The sequence below is a fragment of the Chaetodon trifascialis genome, chromosome 2 (genome assembly GCF_039877785.1).
Source record: "Chaetodon trifascialis isolate fChaTrf1 chromosome 2, fChaTrf1.hap1, whole genome shotgun sequence".
In the NCBI taxonomy this organism is placed as follows: domain Eukaryota; kingdom Metazoa; phylum Chordata; class Actinopteri; order Chaetodontiformes; family Chaetodontidae; genus Chaetodon; species Chaetodon trifascialis.
Genome location: NC_092057.1, coordinates 29,572,678 through 29,599,010, shown reverse-complemented (window position 1 = coordinate 29,599,010; position 26,333 = coordinate 29,572,678). Strand labels below are relative to the sequence as shown.

Here is a 26,333-nt window from a genome sequence, read left to right as displayed (position 1 = left end):
CATATATGGATGTCAATTAACAATGATTAAATCACAGTGTATTTTTTGCTTTTGCAAAGAGGGATCAAGCTATTTCATTGATTGCTACTTCTTCCTTGGAAAAAGTTAAGTTATTCAACAAATGAATCCAAAAAGCAGCATGCACTGTAGGAAATTTGTAAAACATGCACAGCTGTTAATGTGGCATTAGAAAGTACCTGTCTGTTCTCAGTGATCTGGAGCACAACGTTGTTGTCTAGGACATAAATGGAGTTATCCATTGGGTTGATGGCTAGATCTGTTGGCCATTCTAGACGGACCTGGATAAAGAAATGGTAGAGGGGAAGAGAAGAGAGAGTGTCACTTCACATGCTTCTCTGACTCTGTACAGTGTCATTAAACTTTAATTATATTTTGTTTTTTTTATCCCAGAATTCACTAGCACAGCACAGCCCAATGTGAGGTCAAGTCAAGACAAAAAGGGACGAGCAAGGACAGCGACCACTTCAGAAAAAGTTGCTGATGGCCAGCACTGCTCCCAGCCAATAGGCTAGCTAGGCTAGGCTAGCCAGCCTATTGTCTAGGCTAGGCCAGCCCATAATGAAACAGGAACTACCGTTGACGTAACAACCAAGACAGCAACCACAGCAGGGACAAGTGCAGCCGTTATCATACCATCTCGCACCCTGCCATCTCCTCTCCCCTCTCCTACACCACCACCTAATTCTCAATAGCTATTACTAATATATATGTAACAGCATAAACTGTGAAATTACCCTCACATTTCATCATAATAACTTCAAAGTTCAGTATATTGTTTTAGACAAATGTACACTCAAACGCTAATGTGTTTATGGGCATGAGAGAAGAATGTGAGATATAACACACAAATAAAGTCTGATTATTTTTTATCTTACATCCCAGTTTTCAAGTTTTGTTTGACTAAATTACAAAAATATGTGAAAGGGGACGTTTTATTCAGTGACACAACAGAAGGGAACCAAGCGACCAAGTGAATCCTACACATCACAGCGTTGTCACGTTGTGATGCAGCCAACTTTCACACCCGCAACTCTGAAACATGCACCTCCTTGCAATAGAATATGGTCTGCAACATTTCAAAATACAGTTTACACCAATGTGACAGAAGGACTGAGGTAAAGAGTCATTTCCATAGCAACAACTTTTTACTTCAGTCCTTCTGTCAGCTTTCTGAAGTGCAGCTCAATACTGTCTTCACTGGAAAGTGTTATTTCTCCTGAGCACACGCCATGTTAGCAACTTAGCATTTAGCATCCAGACACACTATAACACTGTTCTCAAACCAGACAGTTGGAACTCCTCTGATTATAATCCCCTCAGCTGTCAAGGCAGAAAGGAAAGGAAATGTCAACACAACCATGGAAAACACTCAAATAATAAATGTAAAAAAAGTGTAAAAATGGAAACAGAGAGAAACCTGAGAACTTTTTTTCTACAAGTTTAGTGCAGGAAGTTCACAAGCTGATTCACCTTCTGCTGAATAAAATGTTTTCAGATATGTGCAGTGTTTTGGAAACATAGCAGAAACTGAGGTAGACTTGACTGAACTATTAAACCAGCCTAGACATATGAACAACTTTAGTCACTCTTCTTACTCTAAACATACATGAACTATTCAATTATATTTTTATTGCAAGTGTGTTTAAAAAAAAAAAAAAAAAAGCACGTGTAAGAGATGTTTGTAACTTGGCTTCTCCACAGTGCTCAGTGAAGCATGTCTTTAGCTATATGATATGCCGCTGCCTGCTCTATGTCTTTGTGCCTTTTAGATGATTTGTCATCAGGCACTGAAGCAGATACCTCTGCATGGTGGTCAGCTGCTTGTGCGCATAGACATAATATACGTAGACGCCTCACTGACTGACGCTTCCTATTGGAGCTGACGTTCAGCGCGGCCGCCATCTTGGATGGGTCTCCCTTGCGTCCCCAGTGCATTTATTTCTACGGAGGAAGGTGTATGCCCAGCTACTATAATCATCATAACTCCTCTAATTTTTACCCGATTTTTACACGGTTTGGTTTGTTACAAACGTCAGAGATGTAGTTATGATACAGGATGCTTGCTTTCATGCTGCAATACTTTGTCTTTGTTAAAGAGCATAATACAGACATATGGTATGGCATATTAATAAATGTATAAATGAATTAATTTTAGATTTTAATAAAGAAACAGTTTGATTGTTCATTTGATTTCTCTCTCTCTCTCTCTCTCTCTCTCTCTCACACTCACACACACACACACACACACACACACACACACACACACACACACACACACAAAATCATGGCCCTTCTGTACACACCAATAACACAAGAATTTCTTCATTTTTGTTTTTGTGCGCTGAGTTTATTTAATGTAAAGTTAAGCACAGGCACATGCACGCGTGCACACAACACACGCACAAAAACCAGACATCTCGCATAACCTGTTGACATGCGTATTAAACTTTGAGTAAGTTTTTATACTCATTTGTGTTGGAATAAAACTACGCCAAAACAAACTGTCGAAACGAGGAAGGTTTTTTTCTTTTTGGCCAACTTGGCGCAACCGAACTTGATACTGTTACATGAATGCCGTGTTAGTGTGTCTCTCTCACTGATTAGCGATTACTCCCTACGTTGCTCAGTTACCTGAGAGCCAGTATCTTTATTCATGCAACCAACCTCGCTTCGCAACTTCAGGTTTCTTCCAACGAAGGAAAAAAAATTATCGAATGTTTTATCGAACGCATTTTATTGATATTGATGATGTGTCTATCGCAAGACATATCGCTATCGTTTTTATCGCCCAGCCCTAGTATTAAATTAGAGCAACATGAATCTATGGAAAGAACTATAAAACCTGACAATGTGTGGGCTGTCACTTCATTGTTTCCACAAGTGAACTCAAGAAGTCAACCAGATATCTGCTAGAAGTCAAACTGAGATAAATTGTGCAAAGGAGGACAGGCGGTCAGAGTTATAACTTCACACACACACACACACACACACACACAGACACACACACACAGACGCAAAAAACAAGCATTAGACCTTCGAGGCCTAACGCATGTGTGTGAGTGTATGTGTGTCTGTCTACATGTGTGCGTGTACGTGGGTGGTGCTCTTTCCACTCTGAAGTCTACCTCGTGTATTTGCATTCTCAGTCTGAAAATATGGTGTGGAAACAAAAAGGTCCTCTCCCTTTCTCTCTCACTTCTGCTTTCTTTTTTTGCCTCTGTCTGACTTTCTGAAATAAATTGAGGAAAAGTCAGTAAATGTCACCATATCTGAGTGCATGTCTAGTTAAGATTTAAAGGGCTCTATTTTTCCTGACAGTACATCAGAGCTAGTTATCAAATGAATTTAATCTCAGCCATAGAGCCTTGTTTTAACTCTGTTTTGCCTAGTTTACAGCGATGTCTAATATGAGTCACACAAAAGTACAACTAATTTTCAATAGCCATTTACATTTACTAGACACATTTAGGTGCAGTGCACATCTGAAATTGTTATACCATAGTGAAAATTTCCAGGAAAACAGTCAGGGCGGGTAGGTAAATGTCTCATATTTAGGCAGTCTTTGCATGTTACCTGTCTTATGTGCATGCTAGTATCGCAAGTCAAAGGTCGAGCAGAGGTCAGATCATTGCTGCCCAGCATGGTGGAGATGATTCCATTACGATCAACTTTCCTGATCATGGTCCCATCCACAAAGTAGATCAAACCGTTTCGATCAACTGCAATCCCTATAGGGAAAAGAAACAAACACACACAATTCAACATTGTCATCCAGTTGATAATGAATATAACAACTCCATGACTCAAAGGAGAAAATGAAAGAGGTAACCCTCCTTTGGGGGAGACACAACAGGTAATTAAAAAACGACACAGTGCATGTAAGTAAAGTCAGTCAAGATTAATATATGAATGAAATATGTCAGAAGTAATAAAAGGATCATATATATATATAAGCAAAACAGCAAACCAAAATCAATCAAATATATGTAGATACAGACCAAAGCAACATCAAATTCGGAAAATATTAAAAAATGTATTTGGATTGGATTGCACATGGCATATGACATGATATAGCTATATTCAAATATGTATAATCTCTTGACTGTAATGAGATGCTAGAGAATTCATTTACTTTTCATTGTAACGTTCTGCGCTTGATGAAAAAAGCTCAGTGCAGTAAGTTGCTTCCACTCAGCCAGTAGTGTGAGATTTTGTAGAGCAACACTGCATGCCTAAACAGATCCAATTTTAAAGCTTCAGAACCAATTCTGACAATGATACACTGGCCAAGTGGATTTTATATTCCCCCTCTGGTGGGAAAAACATTTAGAATTCTAAAAGGAAACATGTTGCTGTAGTGTGACAAAGTGTCATCACAAAACCTCTGCAGGCATCAGGGACTAAGTTGTGGAAGCTGCTAAAGTGTCCCTGCGGTTTACATCAGTTTCTGTTTCCAACTGTTGCCTTCACAGGAGCACCATGGTAAGTGAATGTGTCATTTCCTCCAAAGCTTATGTAATTTAAGGTGCTGTATGTTTGCTTGCAGAGATCACCACCTCCTGAAAGTTTTTGTTTGCTTTTAGAGCTTTCTGCCACAAAGCCTTCTTGCAGAAAGTTTAGAAACAATCACTTATTATTTTTCGACTAATTTTACCTTATTTTCATTGTTGTTATTTTAAGTTTTCAGTCCCAGTTTGCTTAGGGTTAGGCAACAAAACTACTTGATTTGGGTTGAAATAGACCCTTTGACATCCATGTGTTAGAAAGGCTTTCTGACAGAAAGTGTGTGGTGCCTCTTGCGGCAAAAACGAAACGGAACAAAACGGAACAATATGAAATGAAACAAAACAAAATGAAAAGAAACAAAACGAAACAAACAAAAAAACCTAATATGCCGAAGTTGTCCTGAATGTTGCAGGTAGCATACCACTCTCAATGGCATCGTCACACTATAAAATGAAACTTGCTGTCATCTCTGAAGAGTACTGCCTCCAGTGACAAAGCTGTCAGTTATGGTGTTCATGTGCAAAGCAGTGAGAATAGGGCCTGTGACTGGTCGCCTGGCTGTAATACCATTGTCATGGAGTCGATTCCTAACAGTCTGGTTGGATAAATTGACTCCAGTAGCACGATGGAAGTCAATTTCTAATGATCATGTTTTAATCCTGTAATATTGATGAGGCAAGGTGTCGAGATAACAGCCTTGCCTGGGTGTTGTCATGTTCAAACCTTGACCTTGTCTGCTGCTGTACTGTCCAGTCTCCTGGTAATGTCTCCATAGTGAGCTGACTACACTTGGAGACACAATGAAACAGACAAGCTACCACCCGAGCCCCTTCACCATCGTCCAGAATTTGAACTTCTCTGGCAACCTCACACCCAGGACACACAGCATACCTCTACCTGTGCATGACTGCTGCTCATTCAACTGCTGCGAATCCCCTGATCACACAAAATCACAAAATCTAACTTTTATGGCTGACTCTGTGCCATTCTACAAATAAGTTAGTTACATTTTTAAGGGGTGGTAGATAATGACATGAAATCAATAAAAAGGCATCATTTGTGGTTTTATAACCTAGAATTTAATGTCAAGGGTGAAGATGAAAAACAATAAAAATGACATACATGACAATTAAATTTCATCTTTGCTTTTGCGAGTTGAGTTAAATTTACTGCTAACCTACTTTAATAATTCACTAATAATTGACTATGTAAGCTACACGTCATCATGACTTACGTAACCATCGATCATGGTCACATATTCAGTGAGTACTGATAGTGCGATATTGATTTATTAAGAAGATGTCTTCATCCAGACTTGGCACCATGATGTCGTGCCAACAATTAATGCCTCCGACATATGCAAGGGAGCCTCCAATTTGTATAAAAGAGGAGGCTTCCTAACTGTGGTAGCTGCATTTGCTTGTTGGCAATTAGACAGAAAATGCAAAGATCTGGAAGTGGAAGTGGAGTTGCATGGAACAACTACAACACAGACAAAATCAGTCATAAGAAGTTTAATCCAATGAGTGTCTTACTGTAGGTCCTAGATCTGTTAAAACACACTGCCCAAACTGTGCACATGTTTGTATCTTTTGCCAATTGCTGGCAACTTCTAACATTTCAGTATTACTCTGAAGCTACAAAAATTGTGTTGGAAGTAGGGTGACTTTGAAAGGAAAAGAAAGCTGATGAAATGTATACTCCTTTTTCTAAATGTTGGACCAAATCTGTGCGTGGGCCAGTGAGAAACAATTTCAAACCTTTGTGTATAGATCAGTCTTTGTGCTTTTGCATGCATGTCTGAACTATGTCTTGAGAATCCTCCTCAGCGACTTTGGTTATGAAACAGGCTTAATGAATAACCACCTATCTGTATTTATCTCTTGTGTTTGCACCTTTAGGTCCCAGTAGCTGTGCCTCTGTAGCTTTTCTTCCATCTCCACATCGTGCTTCATCAAATGGAGGACACTGCTCACCTGTACCAGCCACTACTTCTCCATTACCTGAACACACACACACACACACACACACACACACACACACACACACACACACACACACACACACACACACACACACACACACACATTTATTTAAATGTGACTACATTACATTCAAATTAACAACTAAAAATACAGACTGCTTTCATTTCTACCAACATGATGTTTGACTGGGGAGAAGAAGTGCATTCTTACTGATGAGGTCACGGGCACTGCTGAGCATCTTGGGTCGGTAGATTCGACGTGAGTTAGTGTCCGACACATACAGCTGCCCTGTAACTGGGTCTGTGGCTAGATAGTAACGATGAGCAGGATTGTTGCTATGAAGGGTAGTGGCAGACAAAAGGGGAGGTGGGTGAAACGACGAGAGAAACAAGAAGTACTTCATTTAGTCATATTGTATCTTTTATAGCATCAGTACCCCTGGTATCATTGATTAAAGACTTCAACATTTAAAGAGTAACACTTATGTTTGAACACAGACACTAAAATCATCAAAAACTGTATGGCTTTAGCAATCTTATAAATGGGTTAAAAGCTGACCATGAAATCATCACCAGCAGAGTGGATTGTCAATTTGGTTCTAGCATCATTATGATGGGGAAATGAAGAAGACTTTCTCGAGGTGATGATGATGAGGAAGTAATGAATAAAAGGAAGGTTGATGAAGTGAAAGGCAAGAAACTGGTGTCAATTCACTGCCGGTAGAGTACCAGGTGGTTGGGGTGTGTGTGTGTGTGTGTGTGTGTGTTTGTGTGTGTGTGTGTGTGTGTGTGTGTGTGTGTGTGTGCCTTATATACAATTTATATATATGTATATGTATACACACACACACACACACACACACACACACACACACACACACACACACACACACACACACACACACACGCGCAAAGTAGTATACACACACATATACACATATACAAGCTCTTGCCTCCAGCTACAAGTCTCAGTTGTTGGTGATAATCAGCAGATGATCACAGGCTGTTAATTAAGATAGCTAAAAATAGAAAATCTGTGAGACACAAACAGTCATTGCTGTCTGTGTTTTTCTATACTTGTGAGGCCTAGACATGCTGATAGGCATGCCATTTTTGTTTCCATTCAACCTTCATTTAGGCAGAAAAATCCCATTAAGAATGAAACATTTTCAAGATTCAGGATAGGCAGCACCACAGACGAAATCCATGGTATCAGACAGACTATGCAGTAATGAAAACAAACACAGAAACACAGAGCTGTACGAGGGAAAATGTAATTAAATCCAGAGAATCATTTGACCTGCCGGTTGTGTCAGAATATAGTGTGAACACAGTCTGTCTGTTTCCACCTGTCTGCCAGACCCATTCTGTTAATTAAACACACTGACATCCTGACAATTCTGCCTCCACTTTCATCATTTTCATCCATGTTAAACATTTAATGAGGTTCCATTTTATTTTCCCTTGTGCCAACAAAACAACTTGTGCAGATGTTTTCGATGACAAAGCCTATTTAAGACGTGTGTGTGCTCAGTTGAAAGCAGAAACACACAGCCTGAGGATGAACTTGACATGGATTGCATTTGATCATATAAAGATGCCAGGACACATTAAAAGATGTGACTGAATGAGAAACAGACAGAAGCAAGGGCAGCAGGAGAAAAACAAAAGTGAGAAGGAGTAATGCAGGGGCAATGATTTAATGAGGAAAGGATGCGGGGCACAAGAGGATGGGTAAGGGTAAGAGGCAGACGGGAATAAATGACTATCTTAAGAAGGAAAGAAATGCTAAAATGGGAAAAAAATAAATGAAGAATAAAGAAAAGAAGGAGGCAAAGAAGGGAGGGCAGAATGGCTATAAAAGAAGAGAAAAATGAAGGATGTAGTGAATGACTGAGAGAAGAGGCAAGAACTCCAGCAACAGAGGAGGAAATGAAATAATGACAAATGAAACAGAATGTAGAGTCAAGATGGTGTGAATATAAGTAAACATGAAGGAAGGGAAGAAAATAAAAAAAAATAAGCTCAGTGACATGACTCATCCTCCTGAGAGGAAATTGTGCTTTAATTAAAAAGTTACATTTAATTGAAACCTACATTTGGATGAGTGAAAAATTTGATTCAATCATTGTGTCTTGCCAGTGACAAAGGAACTCCAGGTATGGTGCTGCTCTGTGTGTCTATGAAGAGCTATAGAAGAAAACTAACTGGGTTAAGCTTAATTTTCATGAAGGGAAGAGAAAAGAAAGGGGATGAGACAGAGCAGCAAATCCCAGTGTATCAATGTAAAGTGAAGTCGCAGAGTGAGCAGAGCTACAGAGAAGCTGCAACAGTAAGTTTGATGGTGAATGCATTGTCATCATAAAAGGCAGAAAAGACCCTTAATTAAACTCTGGATTTGGACACATGACAAAAAACAAAACACAATGGATTTCCTGTAACCAGTAACCACCCAGTGCTTTTAGTATTTTAGTGAGTATTTTCACAGCAGAAGTCAAGAACATCAAGAAAATCTTCTGTTACTTCAGACGACAATGATAAGGAAGCAGAGGATGAAAGATGGGTCATCCTGACAAGTTTCACAGTATTATTCACCAGGTAAAGTTATGTGCAAAAATTTGAATCTTTTGATCTTAGCTTTGCAATACACAGAAGAGTTAAAATTGTGAATCTTCTTGTTGCTTCCTTCTCACTTACTCACAACCACTTCAAATCTCTCCTGGAGGAGATGGACAGTGTTTACAAACATTTGCCTGTCCACTGCCCACTCTGAGGACATCAGAGTGTACATTCAAGAACTTAAGATGGATTTTCAACAGCGTGGGCTAATGCTGTGGTCAACCCAGAAACCATTGAGGAGAAAAATCTGGCATGGATTGGGATTGAGGTGTTTGAAATGCAGTGTATTGAGTGTGGGGGATCCTCAATGTGGACCTCTAAATTCACAGAACTCTGCAAACACTTGAAAATGCTGCCACAACCATCCACTGTGGTGTGGAAGAGCTTACAAGACAAGTTTCCTTGTTTAAAAAAGGTGCCATTGACACAATTCCCCACATCTGGCTCTACTTACATGTGTGAACAGCCAGTTTATTAATTAATAACCTGCTTTCATAGGTCTGTCCTGGCACCGACCTACAACTGACCCTTTTAAGAGCCAATGTTCCATGATTAGGACCTCATCAAAAACTCACACAGGGAACAAAATGTACATCAGTTGATATGTTATGTTTCATTAACTATATAAAAGAAAAGCATGAAGTTTTGTTTCAGTGTGCCGCCTTTGGATTCAGACACAACAAACTAACAAGAACTGTTTCCTCATGTGAAGAAATTAAGTATATGATGCAGTGACATTGTTGATCATTTGGGAAACATAGTTTCACTTGTTTAGACACTCCTGACATATTTCAAAGAATATTCTTAATTGATGTAAAAGTACCCGAGAGCTCCTGGAAGTTCCAGGTGAGAGAAAGTGACACGTCAGCTGGCCAAGCTGTTAATGTGTGACCAAACACAAAAGAGAGAGCTCCACATCAGAGGCGGCATTGCTTCTCTTCTCCTCCCTCCAAAGAAACCTCTCCCCTTGGTTATCAGGCAACAAGTGAAACTATACTTCCCCTGTTTTACTGGGTTTATGCTGTAGATTGATTGGAATACTTAAGTGGTGTTGGATCAAAAATGAGCATTTCCCATCCAATCAGTATAATTATCTAATTACTTCAGATAAGTATTTTGGCTTTCCATTCCTATCAGCAGCTGAACAGTTCCTTAATCCATCCATCCATCCATCCATCCATCCATCCATCCATCCATCCATCCATCTATCCATCCATCCATCCATCCATCCATTTTCTATACCCCTTACCTTACCTTACCTTACCTTACCTTACCTTAATCCACTTGTTCTTTTATGTTTCATCTAATTGATGCATTTGATTAAGATATCATGCTTGATCTGGTCTGATGTCCCTGCATTCACAACTGCACTCATCCAATCCCTTTGCTGTATTTGTTGTATTTAATTATGGTAGCATTAAAGCTATTAATGGTCACATTCATTTGTTTGTGGATTTGTATGTTTAGTAAGTATTAGTGTGTGTAGTTAGAACTTATTGTGTATAGTCAGTTAGTTACTCTGCTTTCTGTTTGGTTATGTGAGCTCTATAGTAACCCTCAGACTGAGACTAAATTAATTAATTGGCTATCAATTTTTCCCTTCCAAAAGGTGATGCCCCGGGGTGAATTTAATGCAAGTTACATTCTGTTATTTAATATAAATACTGACTTCTAATGCTTTACAAAGGCAACCAGACTTGCTCAGGTTGCCTTTGTAAAGCACTTGGAATGGATGGATGAATGAGATTTTTCACAGGCATAAATGCTGACTTTTTCTAATAGCTGGAAGTGAGTGTAAATCTACTAAGTTCTCTGAGCAAAATAAAGTTATTTGCTATAATTTAATACCGTTTAAGATAAAATATGCTACACATGAGTGCAGTAGAAAGTATCAACATATACACCAGCAGAAAGAAGGGAAAGGAATCACACTTACTGTTAAATCGAGCTTATACTAACAAATGCCACTGGCACAGTGGTCATCTTCATGCTTATGCACTGACACACAAAATATGAAAAATATAGGTTTGCAATATGATTTGCATTCAGAAGTTTATTTGAAGCTGTACTTCTCAGTGTTTTAAAATTAAAAATGAATGTGAATATGTGTAATGTGAAGGGGGTCACATGCAGTGATGTAGTGACCTTATTGGCATGTATTTCTATTTACAGTGTCATCCACACAGTGAATTTGACAATCTACAGTTTGCTAAAACATTTTATAAAACAAGAATTTTGTTTTATAAAGGACAGTGAGCATGGGGCTGGGAGAGGGGAAGATAAAGAGACTAAAATATAAATCAGACAGAAATAAGGAAGTCCGGTAACCATGGTCAACACCCACCCCCTCCCCTGACGTCTCTCCTTGCTAGGTCTCCTTGCTAGCGGCCGCTAAAATGATGACTGTGTCGCTTATCTGAGCTGACAGCAGAAGAGTAGGCTGGATTTTGTGTCAACGCCAAGACAACAGAAGGAAAGAGAATGAGACTGAGGGAGACAACAAAGGAAGCAAATTAAGTGATACAAGTCGGAGAAAACATCAGGGCTACTTTTTTCTTTGCTTCCCTCTGCCTCATTCTTCCCAGTCAGTCATATTGCAACATTACTGATTAGTAATAACAGTTTCCAGATTTTATCAGTTACTCTGTTGAGTAAAATGTGATCACGACAGATAGAAATGAAGCAACAATAGTAAGACCCAAGTTGTAATTGGTCATTATTCTTTATCCATGTAACTTCAATGCATTACTGGATTCAGGAGAAATTTGAGATGCAAAATTAGCTAAAAGTTAGCTTGTTAACAGCTTGAGCAGAAGGAGAGTCTGGTATGTAAGTGTGTTATTGCCAGGGGAATGAAAAGAAGGTAAAAGGTTGAAAAGGATTAGTCAGTCTTACCTATGTCTGAAATCTTTGTTTCTTTGATACAGTGTAAGCAATGGAAAGAAAACAGAGAAGAAACAAGAGTTAGTAGACAGATTAGAATCACGACAAAAATCATCTGCAGAAAAACATTTACTAGAAAACAAAAAAGGAAGAATCTGGAGTTGCAGCAAAATTCAGAATTTGAATCATGCTTCAGAGAAGTCAGTCGGAAAAAGATTTCAGATGGCTGTTTTGGATGACGAGGAGTTTTTGAGAAAGGAGCACTCCAGAGTGTGCCAGAAGCATGTTTCTAAATTCAGAGCTCTAAAGCTGATATTTCCTTCTAAATTCAGAGCGCTCTTGTATCTTTGAGTACTTTAGCTCAAGAAGTGTTTGAATGTTAATTACTGTAGTGGCAAAGCGTCCAATCTGGCCCTAGATCTATCTCTCTCTTCCTTTATGTTTTCAAGCACTGCTTCAAAGTCCTCTACGGGTTGAACAGTTGACTGTATGAAGGAAAAATGCCAAGAAAAGGCAGAGAGATGAATTCAGATGCTACGTTTTAATTGAAAACCAAGGACTTTCAAATCAGATCATTTTAACAAAGTTTTAAGTCATATGTTTATTTTACAATGACCCTGAGGAACCTGGATGAAATGGTTTTGGCAAAGCTTTACTGTAAAGTAGTTCTTTAACTCTCTGACACTACTTGTATTCTCTGCATTAGGTTAATTTTTCACTTAAATTTACTGCACAGGAAAAAGATTACAGTTATAATCTAACTGGCCTGACTCAGTTGATACGGGTTTACTGCAGGTGCCTGCTCTGCAACACATACAATACAATATAAGAACAGATACAATTAGTAGAAACATGACAACAATCAAACATAAACAGCTACAGAGAAACACCAGAGGAGAGTACTCAGATGGTATGAGTAAGACAATATACAAATATGATTTGAATGGTTGCAGGGGTGTCCTTATTACACAAATTGGGAAGGTCACTGATATACAGAAGAAAGAGGAGAGGAGTCAAAATGCTGCCTTGTGGAACTCCCAAATTACTAACTACAGGAGGAGATGTTACATGATCGATTTTAACCAATTGGGACCTGTTAGATAGATATGAGGAGAGCATCATTACTACAGAAGAGGAAAGTTGAAATGAGCTGAGTTTGTTCAGCAGGATCTGATGGTTCAGTGTATCAAAGCTTTATGAAAATCAAAACAAATGGCTGTAGTGACATGGCCTTTGCTGAGTGAGATACACAATTGTTCAGTTAATGATAATTACGCAGACACAGTTGATCTGGTGGAGCGGAAACCATAGCGGAAGTGACACAGTGGTTGCAGAGCATTTTTACTGGGAGAAAAGATCTTGGCCTGCAATTCAAGTTGGATCCTCAGATTTAGCAGGTGATTTGAGCAGTTTTCCAGCCAGAAGCAAGATAGAAAGCCTGGTACAGAGAATGATCAGATGGTATAAGAGGCATAAAGCTGAGCACAAGTCTTCAAAAAAAAGTATATTTAAACCATAAATATAAGACCATATAAGAATCTTTTTTAAAGAATTCAAAATAAAAGACTGACATTCTGTGTGATCTCAGACAAAATGAACTGGTGAAATGCAGAAGAAAAAGTTAGCTCACTGACATAAAATAATCATGGAAAGTGCTTGTTGTCATTTTGGCTTCAGTGATAAGAGCATCCTGAGCAGAAATTCAAATACTGACATTCTTTTTCTTATCATTTTCACCAGTAATGACTTTAAGTGTCTGCCATAATAAGCTTGGAAGCAGTGTGAATAACCTGCATTTACAGACGGCCACACCCATAAATTCCACCGGACATGGCTGCCCTGCATTCCAGCTGTGACACTTTGAGGCAGCTCTGCTCCACAGAGAATATGTCAGACACAGAAACGGCATAGAAAATTCACTACATTTTCAAAAAAGGACACCCTCTTCAGACTCCCGATGATATATCAACAATAAACACAATTAAAACAGACAAAAATGAAAGCATTTTACTACATAGCTTACTTACTCATGGTAGAAGCAGAAATATCAAGAAAAAATGACCAAATCAGCTAAATCTGATTGTCAACAAAATCAGGCAGCCAAAATGCTCCCAGTGGGATTTGAAGCTGTTTACAGGATGGTTGCAGCCATACCTGGTGGATTCTCTGGGTTCGCTTTGTGTAGTTCAGTGTCATGTTTGTTTCTGATGTCTATTAAATGTTTTACTCTCCAATGATTTTGATGCTCAATACATTTTGACAGAGACAGTATTTTATTTGAGTAGTTGCAGAATGTAGGCGGTGGCACATTTTTTGCATCTTGTCTCCATTCTGTCAGAGAGCTGAGCCACAATTTCATCTGGATTTTCAAGTGACAGTTCATTGCTCCAGTCAATATCTTTCAGCACTGAACTGAGGTACTTTTGAATTTCGTATGCATGTATGGCTTCTTATGATTTTCACAGCAGCATAAATAAGTGAGCAATCTGATGTATGAATTACTCCAGACAGTACATATTTAGAGGGTCTATTTGTTAATATGACATCATGGACTGAACTGTCAGTATTACTGATTCCAATCGGCTGCTTGTTTAACTGATAGGGACTAAGCCTTATTGCTGTAACTTGTAATGATTTTGATGAAGTATCATCCCTGTGCAGGTTGATATCACCCAATATAACAAGCTTGTTTGTTTTTACTGACCTTTTTAAATCAGTGAGCTGCGTTAAACAGACACTTGCACTGACATATGGGAGCTTACAGTTGACCAGTATTGGGAGTAATGCATTACAAAAATAATACATTACATTTCCCCAGTAAGCAAGTAAGATGACACATTGCTAACAAGATTACAATAAAATTATTACAGTTAATATATTGTGTTACTGCCAACTACTAAACATTCAGCAGCTAACAGCAGTGTCAGCTCTAATAATATTCAATAGAGGAAATAAGAACTCAGAAACATTGTTCAATACAGCTGGTGTCAAGAAATGTATCTAGCCACTTCACTAATGGTTAGAACGCATTACAAACTAGCGTAAATAAATGCCTCAAGTTGAGGTTACAACCATGAGACACCGCTGAGGTGTAGACAGAGCTGCATTGATCAAAATGAGAACCTGTTGTCACCTTGTCAAAATCATTGTCAAAAGCAATCATAAGGTAGCATTATGTTGCCATAGAGACCGGGTTATGCTGAGACAATAGTAGCAATAGCATTATTATGACAAACCATTAAGGACTCAGAAGAGAAGCCCAGGCAATCACCCAAAAAGATAAATCAAATCTTCAGAGATTTTTATGTCAATCTATACTCATCTGAAAAGGACCCGAGTCAAGAGGACATCAGTTCATTTGTTAATAACACTGATTTACCACAGCTTAGTAAAGAACAAATAAACATACTTGATTACCCAATAACACAGGATGAGCTCTTCTGTCTCCTGTCCTGTCATCAATCATATGTCCACTAACAAAGCAACAGGACCCAATGACTTCCCTGCTGAGTTCTACAAACACTTCTGGTGTCCCTCTCAGAAGACTGATAACTGAAATAAAACAAAATTCAAGTCTTGCAGCAAAAATGAACACAGCTACAATTTCCACTTCTCTTTAAACCAAAGACCCAATTTTACCATCAAGCTACTGCCCCCATTTCTCCCCTCAATGTGGATATAAAAATCATCACCAAAGCAGTAGGTCACAGAATGGAAAAAGTAATCTCATCCATAATTCACCCAAATCAAACTAGCTTCATCAGAGGTAGACACTTATCCTATTGCACAAGCAAGCTTTTTAATTTAATGGATTATTCATCAGGACAAAAAGCAGGACCCATCACAGCCACCTTAGATGCAGAAAAAGCCTTTGACAAAGTAAACTGATCATTCCTCATGACCACATTGCAAAGATTTGGCTCTGGGGAATCATTTATTAACTGGGTCAGGATTCTGTACACCTCAACTTCAGCTACTGTTATCACCAGTGGACAAACCTCACTAAGCTTCATGTTGCACAGGGGAACTAGGGAAGGATTCCCACTTTCTCATTTCCTATTTATTATTTCTATTATTCCTATTTATTATTATTTCTAACAATTGGCTGCAGCTATTCATCAGAACAGCCACATAAAAGGAATACAGACAACCAATGCACATTATAAGATTAGTCTCTATGCAGATGATATAGTACTGTTCCTACAAAACCCTCACTCATTGCTACAAGAATTCAACTAAGTGAAGCATATTGCAAAATTTCGGATCACAAATCTATTCACAAATTTTCCACTAGGCTGTCAGAGCTGGACAGACTCAACCTCACCCCATTACTCAAAACAATAAACAACAGCTTCCAATGCTGACCCTTCCACTATCCATTATGAAGTAGAATAGCCACTGTTAAATTGAGAATACTTCCTTAAAATGATCTAGTCACAATAACCCTAATCCAACACAATGCAACCCACACTTTCCTGGTTTAAATCTCTAGATTTAATTATCTCTAAATTCTACTGGAAAAACACCAAGAATCAAACTAGCAGCTTTACAAAAACTGAAAACACAAGGCGGACTTGAAGCACCAAACCTTTACGATTAGTGTCGGGCAAATCAACTTCAGTACATATTGAAATGGGTCCACCAAAATTAATCAGATCACACGTGGCTAGATATACAACAAAAAGTTTGTAAAGATATTCAGATTTCAAATTTGCCTTTTGTCAGTGGCATACTTGTTTCAAGACATTAAAGAGGACATGAAACACTCCAATTCTTATTTATTTCACACAGAATTAACGGTGTGGGAATACGTCTGTGATTTTTTTAAGATGGAAAGTGCTTTTACATAAAATTAGAAGAGTTTAGAGTTTAGAAGAGTTTTTTTGTGCTGATCAACTGCTTCAGCAATAGTGTGCCGCCATGTTGTTCTTGCGCCATTAACTATGTCATGAGGTTGGTTGTTTGGTTGGATCAGGTTGGATACATAGCTAGCTTGGCAGTACGAAGAAAGAGTGGAAGGAATGGAAGAAATTGAGCGGAATTTCGAAGCGATGCCATCACACTCGATGGCATACGACTTCGAGCCCATGAGGAGACAAACACCTCAAACATAGCCACGGGTTGTGGAAGGACTTGCCAGGATGGGTCAAAAGCGGAGAAAGAATTTCACCAATGCATGGCGTGTGTGTAGCATTTTGTGTTGTGTGACGAATAAAGGGACGTCTTGCTTTTGGAGGAAGAGCAGCTGATGGTTTCTGCAGGTGCTGAGAGGGTGGGCAACACAGCGTGGTGCGGTTGTGGCAACTGCAGGGAAATGTCCACCCCAACAGAGTGTATTTGTTTGGGAGGCGAACGTGGGGCATCTTCTGGGGCATCTTCCCTGCATCACTTTATCCCGCACCTACCAGATGCTCTGCTGTGAGACAGAAGTGTTGGAAGTGGCCATGCTTTCATTGAAAGACATCCATGCCGAGACCCTGGTGCGCCCCATTCATAGCAGGTAATTTAACGGTAACGTTAGTTGCTGAGCTGGAAAGGCTCGACTGATTGAAAGATCACTATGTCCAGAATACAGTCTGCCCTAGCCAGCATTATAGTTCACTGGCTAATGTACTCATCAAAATTGCAGGTTAATCATGCTGTTACTTGTGTGCTGTAAATCAATTGCAAAACTTGCTAGCGTGTCATTAGCCAACCAGCTGGCTAGTTAGCTTACTCGTGTGGACGTAATGCCACAGTGAACTCATGTAGCGCATGTAACGCCACACACTAACTAACTAGTGAACCGGCTGGCTAGTCACACCAGTAAGTTTACCAATGTGGTAACTTAAGGTTTATTGTGGCGTTACCTTGCTAGCGCCACATCAGTAAACGAACTAACTTACTAGCTAAAAAGAGCATAAGCTAGCTAATCTTAGCTTACTTGTCTCATCCCTCTAGGATGCAGAGGAAGCGCACCTGTGTTTTTTTTCACATGATACTACAGGTACTTTGTGTACTTGGCAGCGTCCTGTCACCCCAACATTGAGGAATGGTGGGGAATCAACTTCGTGGATGGCAGATTGGAAATGTGGATCCTGTGGCTGCAGATGATGTGATGGTTGAGGCAATGAGGCAGTGTACACTGATCGCAGACTGAGTGGGTCTCTAAATATATATTAGAATCTATATGTTACTCATATTGAATTTAGAATGTTGATGATCCCTTTTGTTGATGATCTTGAAATTTTCCAATCTGGTTTTAAAACATTGCACGGCACAGAATCAGCACTCTTAAGGGTTTTTAATGACATCTTTTTAGCTACTGATTCTGGTCACTCAGTAATTCTTGTCCTTTTAGATTTAACTGCTGCTTTCGACACAGTGGACCATGATATCCTAATTGCTCGCCTGGAGCAGTGGGTGGGCATCAGGGGTCAGGCGCTGGCTTGGTTCAGGTCCTACCTATCACACCGGTCATTCTGTGTCGGCCTTGGTGACTCTGTGTCCTCCACTGCTCCTCTCTCTTGCGGGGTTCCACAAGGCTCAGTGTTGGGCCCACTTTTATTTTCTTTATACCTTCTTCCACTTGGGTCCATTCTCAGGAAGTACGGCATTTTATTTCATTGTTATGCGGATGACAGCCAGATTTATGTCCCCCTTAAAAAGGCTGACTCTTCTGCACTTAAGCCACTTCTGAATTGTCTGGATGACGTCAAAGCTTGGATGGCTCGAAACTTTTTAAATTTTAATGAGAACAAGACGGAAGTGATTGTCTTTGGTGGCACTTCCGTGACCTCCCCAGTCGACCTGGGTTCCCTGGCGCAGTTCACCAAACCCACTGTTAATAATCTGGGGGTAAAAGTGGACACGGAACTAAAGTTCGACAGCCAGATTAAAGCTGTGGTAAAAACCAGCTTCTTCCAGCTAAGACAACTTGCTAAAATTAAACCCTTTCTGCACAGACAGCACTTTGAAACAGTAATACATGCCTTTGTAACCACTCGGCTTGATTACTGCAATGCACTTTACATGGGGGTCCTCCATTGCACGTCTGCAACTAGTGCAGAATGCAGCTGCACGTCTCTTAACTGGCACTCGAAAGTCTGAGCACATTACACCGATTTTAGCTTCACTTCACTGGCTACCCGTCCATTTTAGAATTCATTTTAAAATTCTTTTATTTGCTTTTAAAGCCCAAAATGGCCTTGCCCCAGTGTACCTCTCTGAGCTTCTGCACCCTTACGCACCTACTCGATCCCTCAGGTCAGCTGACCAGCTGCTCCTGAGGGTTCCCAAAACAAGGCTCAGAGGGGACCGAGCGTTTGCTACTGCCGCCCCTAAGCTTTGGAATGAACTGCCGCTGCACATCAGGCAGTCCTCTTCCGTGGCCACTTTTAAATCTCTTCTTAAAACGCACCTCTTTTCCTTGGCTTTTAACACCACCTAGATTGTTTATTTTATGTGCACAGGTTTTGTTTACCCTTTATTTATTATGTTTTCTGTTTTAATGTCTATTTTATTGTTTATTTTATTGTTTTTGTTTGTTTGTTTGTTTTTAATGTACAGCACTTTGGAAACCTTGAGTTTATTTAAACTGTGCTTTATAAATAAAGATGGATTGGATTGGATTGGATTGGATTTTCCAGAAAAAGATTCTTTGCCTCCCCTTGGCTTCTCCTGCACTCCACAAGCTGCAACTTCAGTGAATTTCACAAAAGATTTAACATGGATGAAAATAGTTTTTAACTGATTTTTTTTATGTATATGAGAAAAATAAAGTAATCTATAATCTTGAATGAGTGTTTTATTAATTATATGAATTGACTGATGTTTATTATTATAGAAAATGAAGTGAAATTATCATTGTAGTTATTATGTAATAACTATGCCACAGTATGTTTTAAGCCTGCCATCACTGGAAAAATGTGTTGCTTGTATCCGTGGTGCATTTAAATTACAAAGTGTTAGCAGGAATAAAAGGCAAATTATATTGTAGATAGCAAGCTTTTTTTTTTTTTTTTTTAGCCGTACCGTGTAAAGGTGCCGGCTCTACGGCTGATGATGTAATGGTTCTGACTAATAGATGGTTTCGTCCGCGCACAAACAGCACGCACACAGGACAGTGCATGCTCTAGCCACTGCAGTCAGTTTCCCTTTTAATGACCTAAATGTATGACTACAGTTTGATCAGTTGTGCATAGTACTAGCGTTCTCCACCAGCTAACCTACCTCTCTCATCTCTGCCACAATGGCACGGTGTTGTGCTCTTGCCTTACAGTGCACAGCCGCCTCTTTGCTGCCGCCGGACTGTGTCGGGCGGTCTGTGGACCCTACACTGTAAGATGAAAAATCAAACACAGATGGAGCAGCTTCTGGCTTTAACCTGTTTGTTTTACGAGTCACCAGGACACCTGATTCAAAAGCCTTCTCTTTAATGAAGTCCTCATTTACAAAGTGCTCGCTGCAGACCCTAGCTGCGGGACCGAGAGGGGGACTCTGGGGTTTTAGAGCAGCTAGCCAGTGACAGAGCACCGATTGCTAGTGGCAAAACATGAAAATGTACAGTTTTGCCTTGGTTTTTTACTCTGTAAAATTCATTGCTACAGACTGGAGCGATACAAAAATGCCCTCCCTTACAGTTCTTCTTTCGTTGTGATTCCATTTTGTCACTGTTGTCACCAGTGGAGTATTTAAAGACCTTGATCCAACCAACTTTGTGACGTCACGCTCTATGCCAAGACAACATGGCTGCCAGTGTTGGGAAAGTTCACTTTCTACATGAACTAGTTCAAAGTTCAGTTCACAAATTTTAAAATGAACTAGTTCAGTTCATAGTTCATAATTCAAAATTTTGAACTAAGTTCACCGTTCCGAAAATGAACTAGTTCATAGTTTTTTTTTTCCATATGTTGCTGAGAGTTATTATTTTTCAAAATTATTATCAGTTTTAACACTGTAACTATGCGTCAGATTTCATCTTCATATCCAATTTTGAATCCTTATCCAACCAGGGTTACATTAGCATTGAGGGGACAGCATTTCTCCATTGTTGTTTTAACGCTTTGTTACTGTCCATTCAGTCCACACTAGTCTGCAGCTTTCACCCCATGTGACTGAAGTGCAGATTTTCTTTTTGAAAGCCGGTGGGCAAAGTTTGCACGGAAATGTAAGATTTTTCCCATCCTCACCTACCTTGTCATAAAACTTGTTTAAATGATCATACGATGCCTCATTGCTGCTTCGTAGCCTACATGCTGGTTTTTGTTTTGATGACGCATGCGGCGATGCGACGCTGGTGGCTAGTGTTGCCAGATTGGGCTTTTTTCCGCTACATACTAAGGCCTGTTTATGGTGTGTTTTAGCCGGGTTTTTGCCTGGAACGCTGTATAGAAATCTGGCACCCTATTGAACGAAGTTAAATTGAGAGAGCGTGCCGTTCACAGACACCAGAATGAATGAGTTCACAGTAACGTTCATCAGGCAGTAATACAGTACGTTCAGTTCACGTTCGCCCAAAATATGAACAAGTTCATGAACTATCATTCAATAAATGCGTTCAGGCACAACACTGATGGCTGCGCCCTTGTTTGACAACATAAACTTTGGGAGATAATTTCTTTTCTTACAGCTTATTAACAATGTTAGGCATTGGCTAATGTTTTGGTGTGGAACTTAAATCCTACATTCAAACAAAATGTAACATCATGGCAACCAACCTTGACCTTCATCACTCAAGCTCAGAGCTAATTAACATGACTTCCACAAAAAAAATATAGAGAATAATATCACTGTTCGACAAAACGCTGCTCATTACTTTGATGGTAACATGGGAAGAAGACCTAATCATCACTCCTGAAGCCGACTTCTGGAACCAAATTTGTAAAAACATCATCTCATGACAAAAAAATGAACACATACAACTTATACAATAAAAGCCAAAAAAATGTTCAAAATGGGATTTTCAACAGACATCTGTTCAAACTGCACACAGAATAGCCCAAATACCTACATTCACACTCTATGGCACTGTGCACTGAAAACTTTTGGAAAAAAAACTCATCTTTCATCCTGGGCTGCCACATCCCATTATGCCCTTCACTGTGCTTACTAGAAGGCATATCAACAAGCAACCTGAACAAATCAAATGGTAGATTACTCCTCATAACCCCAACTATTATCAAGAAAACTATCCACATGAAGTGGACATCAAAGAACAGCACACATATTTATTTATTTACATTATTTTGTTTCTTTTTGTGTTTGTCTACTATCCATAATTTCTGCACACCAACATCAATCAATATCAGTATCTGTTCCTCCAGGGAAAACAACTTACATACATACATAAATACATCCATAAATGCACACATGAACACATGCAGTAATACATAAATACATACTTGCATAAAAGAGGAGCAAAAGGACAAAAGGAGGAAAAATGAGAAATGGTTGGAAAATCAATGAAATAATTACAAAATGAAACAATAACCTGTTCTACCAGACTGACCCTGATGACCCCTTCTGGAGTTCTCTGACGGGTGCCTGATCCTGCTTCACTACCAGTAGACGAGACAGCACTCCCTCTGACTTAATTATCAATATTGTTATTATTATTATTATTATTATTAGTGGTAGTATTAGTAGCAGCAGCAGCATTGGAAGCAGCAAATATTAGTGCACATTTTTCATCTTTGTTGTTATTATTATATATATTTTTTACTTATGTTTTACTGTAATTTGCTTTAGTTCTCTCTTTCACCCATCCACCCCATACAACTGTTCAGAATGTACACACACACACACACACACACACACACACACACACACACACACACACACACACACACACACATGCACACACACACACACACACACACACACACACGCACACACGCATAAACCAGGTCAAACCAACACAACACACAGCAGTTAACTGTATAACAGACAAAGATAACCCTGTTCTGTTATTCCCCTGCTAAATTCAGTTAACTGGCCTCTGTGTACTCTATGTTCTGCATTTACTGTTCTTATTGTTCTGGTTTTCCTTATGTCATTTTCCACTCAGATAGTAATATTAGTTACTAATTACTTTCAAACGACAGTAACTAGTAACCTGTAATATACTACAATTTGGACTTAACTTGCCCAACACTGTCAGTCAGACGTCTCACTTTAAATTTCAATTCATGTTACTGAATGCTCATATTTCTGACTCACATAAAATGCATCTCCATCAGTACAATGCAGTCTCTGTGATATACAGGGTAATTTTCTGTTGACAGGAACCTGAGCCGCAGCAGCCATCCCTCCTCCCTACACTCTTACCTCAGCTCCATGACACTGGTAACATTCCCAGAGGGGAAGATCCTCCTGATGTAGTTGAAGTCTCCAACAAAGATGCTGCCATCTGCTCCACAGGCCAGAGCCAGGGGCGCCAGCAGCTTGTTGCCCTCTGCCTGTCCATTACAGCTGGGACAGGAGATGCTGCGGCGTCGTCCATTTCCTAGAAGAGGATATTGAAATTCATTTTTTACTGACTGCAACAGTTGTTTCTGCTCTTTCCACAAAACACACTTTTTTCAGGCCAGGTTGTTGATGCCACTCAAAGAAAGGCTTCAAATGTGGGACAGCTGCATTGTCTACCACTGAAAAGACCCAGGGTTCAATTCACTGATAGCACGAACCCATTTTGGCTGGGCCATTTTATTACAGATGTTAATAGTGTTTGCCTTCATTTGAGGGTTTCCAACTGGTAGTCTCACCTAGACAGAAATTACTGATATGTTGTGGAAGGAGATGTGTCTGGTTGCTTATGACAATTTTGAAACCTTTTTTCATGTCATTTTCAATAGTGATATTTATCCATGACAAGTTTATATTTCTTGGCACACACAGGAATACTGCTCAAATCATAATGAAACATAGTATGCCATCTATGATGTTTGTTTTTTACTGTGGATTATGTAGACCAATGCATCCAGTCATGTTGAACACTAACACTTAAATTCTATTGAAGTCCGTGTGTTGTTCCTAGGGCTGGACGATATGGCTGAAAACTCTATTGCGATATAAGTGTTTTATATTTTTCGATATCGCTAACTATTGATATTTTTTATGACCTATTTAAAATAAGGACCAGGAGAAAAATACATTCAATTTAAACATTTTTATTTTAAATTGAACCTTCCTCTGATTATAATCCCCTCAGCTGTCAAGGCAGAAAGGAAAGGAAATGTCAACACAACCATGGAAAACACTTAAATAATAAATGTAAAAAAAGTGTAAAAATGGAAACAGAGAGAAACCTGAGAACTTTTTTTCTGCAGGTTTAGTGCAGGAAGTTCACAAGCTGATTCACCTTCTGGTGAATAAAATGTTTTCAGATATGTGCAGTGTTTTGGAAACATAGCAGAAACTTGACATCTGTAACATACAAAAAAACAAACATGATAGACAGCACAGTAACACTGACTGAACTATAAAACCAGCCTAGACATATGAACAACTTTAGTCACTCTTCTTACTCTAAACATACATGAACTATTCAATTATATTTTTATTGCAAGTGTGTTTTTAAAAAAAGCACATGTAAGACATTTTTATAACCTGGCTTCTCAACAGTGCTCAGTGAAGCATGTCTTCAGCTATATGATATGCCGCTGCCTCCATTATGTCTTTGTGCCTTTTAGATGATTTGTCATCAGGCACTGAAGCAGATACCTCTGCATGGTGGTCTGCTGCTTGTGCGGTGGTGCTGCGTTTGGCGGACGTTGGCAAATACGGCTGCGCTCCAAAGAGTGAGCGCAGATGAGGTGGTTAAATAAGTTTGTGGTGTTACCAGTCTTGGTGGGGACGACAGTCTTGCATAAGTTACAGACCACATTGGTCTGACTACGGTCCGACTTATAAAATCCAAAAAACTGCCATACTGGCGAGCTGACTTTCCCTGTTCTATCGACAATTTCTTCGCTCACTGCAGCGCTCACTTTCTACTTCTCATCTCACTCCTCGTGAAGCATCAAACACGAGACAACGAGATGGCACAACCACATCATAATGTTACATGATTGGTGTGTTAGCGTGTCTCTCTCACTGATTAGCAATTACTCCCTACGTTGCTCGGTTACCTGAGAGCGAGTGCCTTTGTTCATGCAACCAACCTCGCTTCGCAACTTCAGGTTTCTTCCAACGAAGAAAAAAAAAATTATCGAATGTTTTATCAAACGCATTTTTTATTGATATTGATGACGTGTCTATCGCAAGACATATCGCTATCGTTTTATCGCCCAGCCCTAGTTGTTCCCCTGGCAGAAAAGTGCTGACAGGGTACTGGAGAGCACTGGGATGAAACACATGATGTGAGAGAAAAAAACAACAACACTACACATGGGTTTGCACTGACATTAGCTGGGTAGCTAACTTAAGACAACGTTAAGTTTAGCCTTACAACATGTAGGATGACAAAAGTACAGTACAACAACATTCAGTGTCACGTGCTACCACAAATGTGCTTTTCCATCTCTGTTATAATTTGATCATAAAGCTTAGCCTGGCCAGACATGGCCAGAGCAAGCTTCACCTTTACTGAGGTGATAGGGACAAGGTTCTTCTACTCTCAAAGGGAAATGCATTTGTAATTGTAATTAGTCAGTGACTGCTGCTGAACAACCTCCATATCATGAGTGTGAGTGCGCTTGGCAAAATGTTGATTTTAATCATTAAAATTAAAGGTTTATAAAATATATTATATATAATGTATATATATTAAATATATTCCAGTCATTAGCCAGTCATTAGTCCATTGTACAAATGGGTGGAACGAGGCCTGTTAGACTGTGATCGACTGTCAACGGGCGAGAGGCGGGGTACACCCTGGACCGGTCGCCAGCCGATAGGCTCCGGCCCCCCCGCGACCCCGAAAGGGATAAGCGGCATAGAAAATGGATGGATGGATGGAGGTCTGTTAGGCTCACTTACAACACTGTGCCTGCCTGCAAAGGCATCACGCCAAAAATTTGAAGGTGAACACTGGCAGCTAAAAAGAGGCACAGACAGAATATGAGTCAGACCAAAAGTAAGGTTAGTACTGACAAGGACTACAGTGCATCAGGAAATGGGCATTCTAAAGTGGAAGAAAAAGGGGAGCAAGTTGCAGTTTTTCTGATTGATACGATCTTACAAGAAAACTGACGATTGAATTATTTCAAAAATCTTTAATTCTGTGAGTGAATCATTTATTTCTGCAAGCATGTATGACGTCAGTATACAATTTGAGACTGCAGCCTTGGTGAGGATCTACAGCACATGGGTATACATTAGTTGTGAGTTTTTTTTTTTT

At 39.5% G+C, this 26,333-nt stretch overlaps 1 protein-coding gene across 2 annotated transcripts in view; it reads right to left on the bottom strand.

Annotated features, from left to right (window-relative positions):
* Nucleotides 1-26,333, bottom strand: part of tenm3 (teneurin transmembrane protein 3) — a 327,457-nt gene that overhangs the window by 70,738 nt on the left and 230,386 nt on the right. For both annotated transcript variants that reach the window (XM_070970867.1, XM_070970875.1), the window contains 6 exons: nucleotides 23,321-23,498; nucleotides 12,026-12,046; nucleotides 6,723-6,847; nucleotides 6,423-6,530; nucleotides 3,595-3,749; nucleotides 198-299 (listed from right to left, as the gene is read on the bottom strand). In XM_070970867.1, coding sequence (XP_070826968.1) covers nucleotides 198-299; nucleotides 3,595-3,749; nucleotides 6,423-6,530; nucleotides 6,723-6,847; nucleotides 12,026-12,046; nucleotides 23,321-23,498 — 689 coding nt within the window. The remainder of the gene's footprint in view (nucleotides 1-197; nucleotides 300-3,594; nucleotides 3,750-6,422; nucleotides 6,531-6,722; nucleotides 6,848-12,025; nucleotides 12,047-23,320; nucleotides 23,499-26,333) is intronic.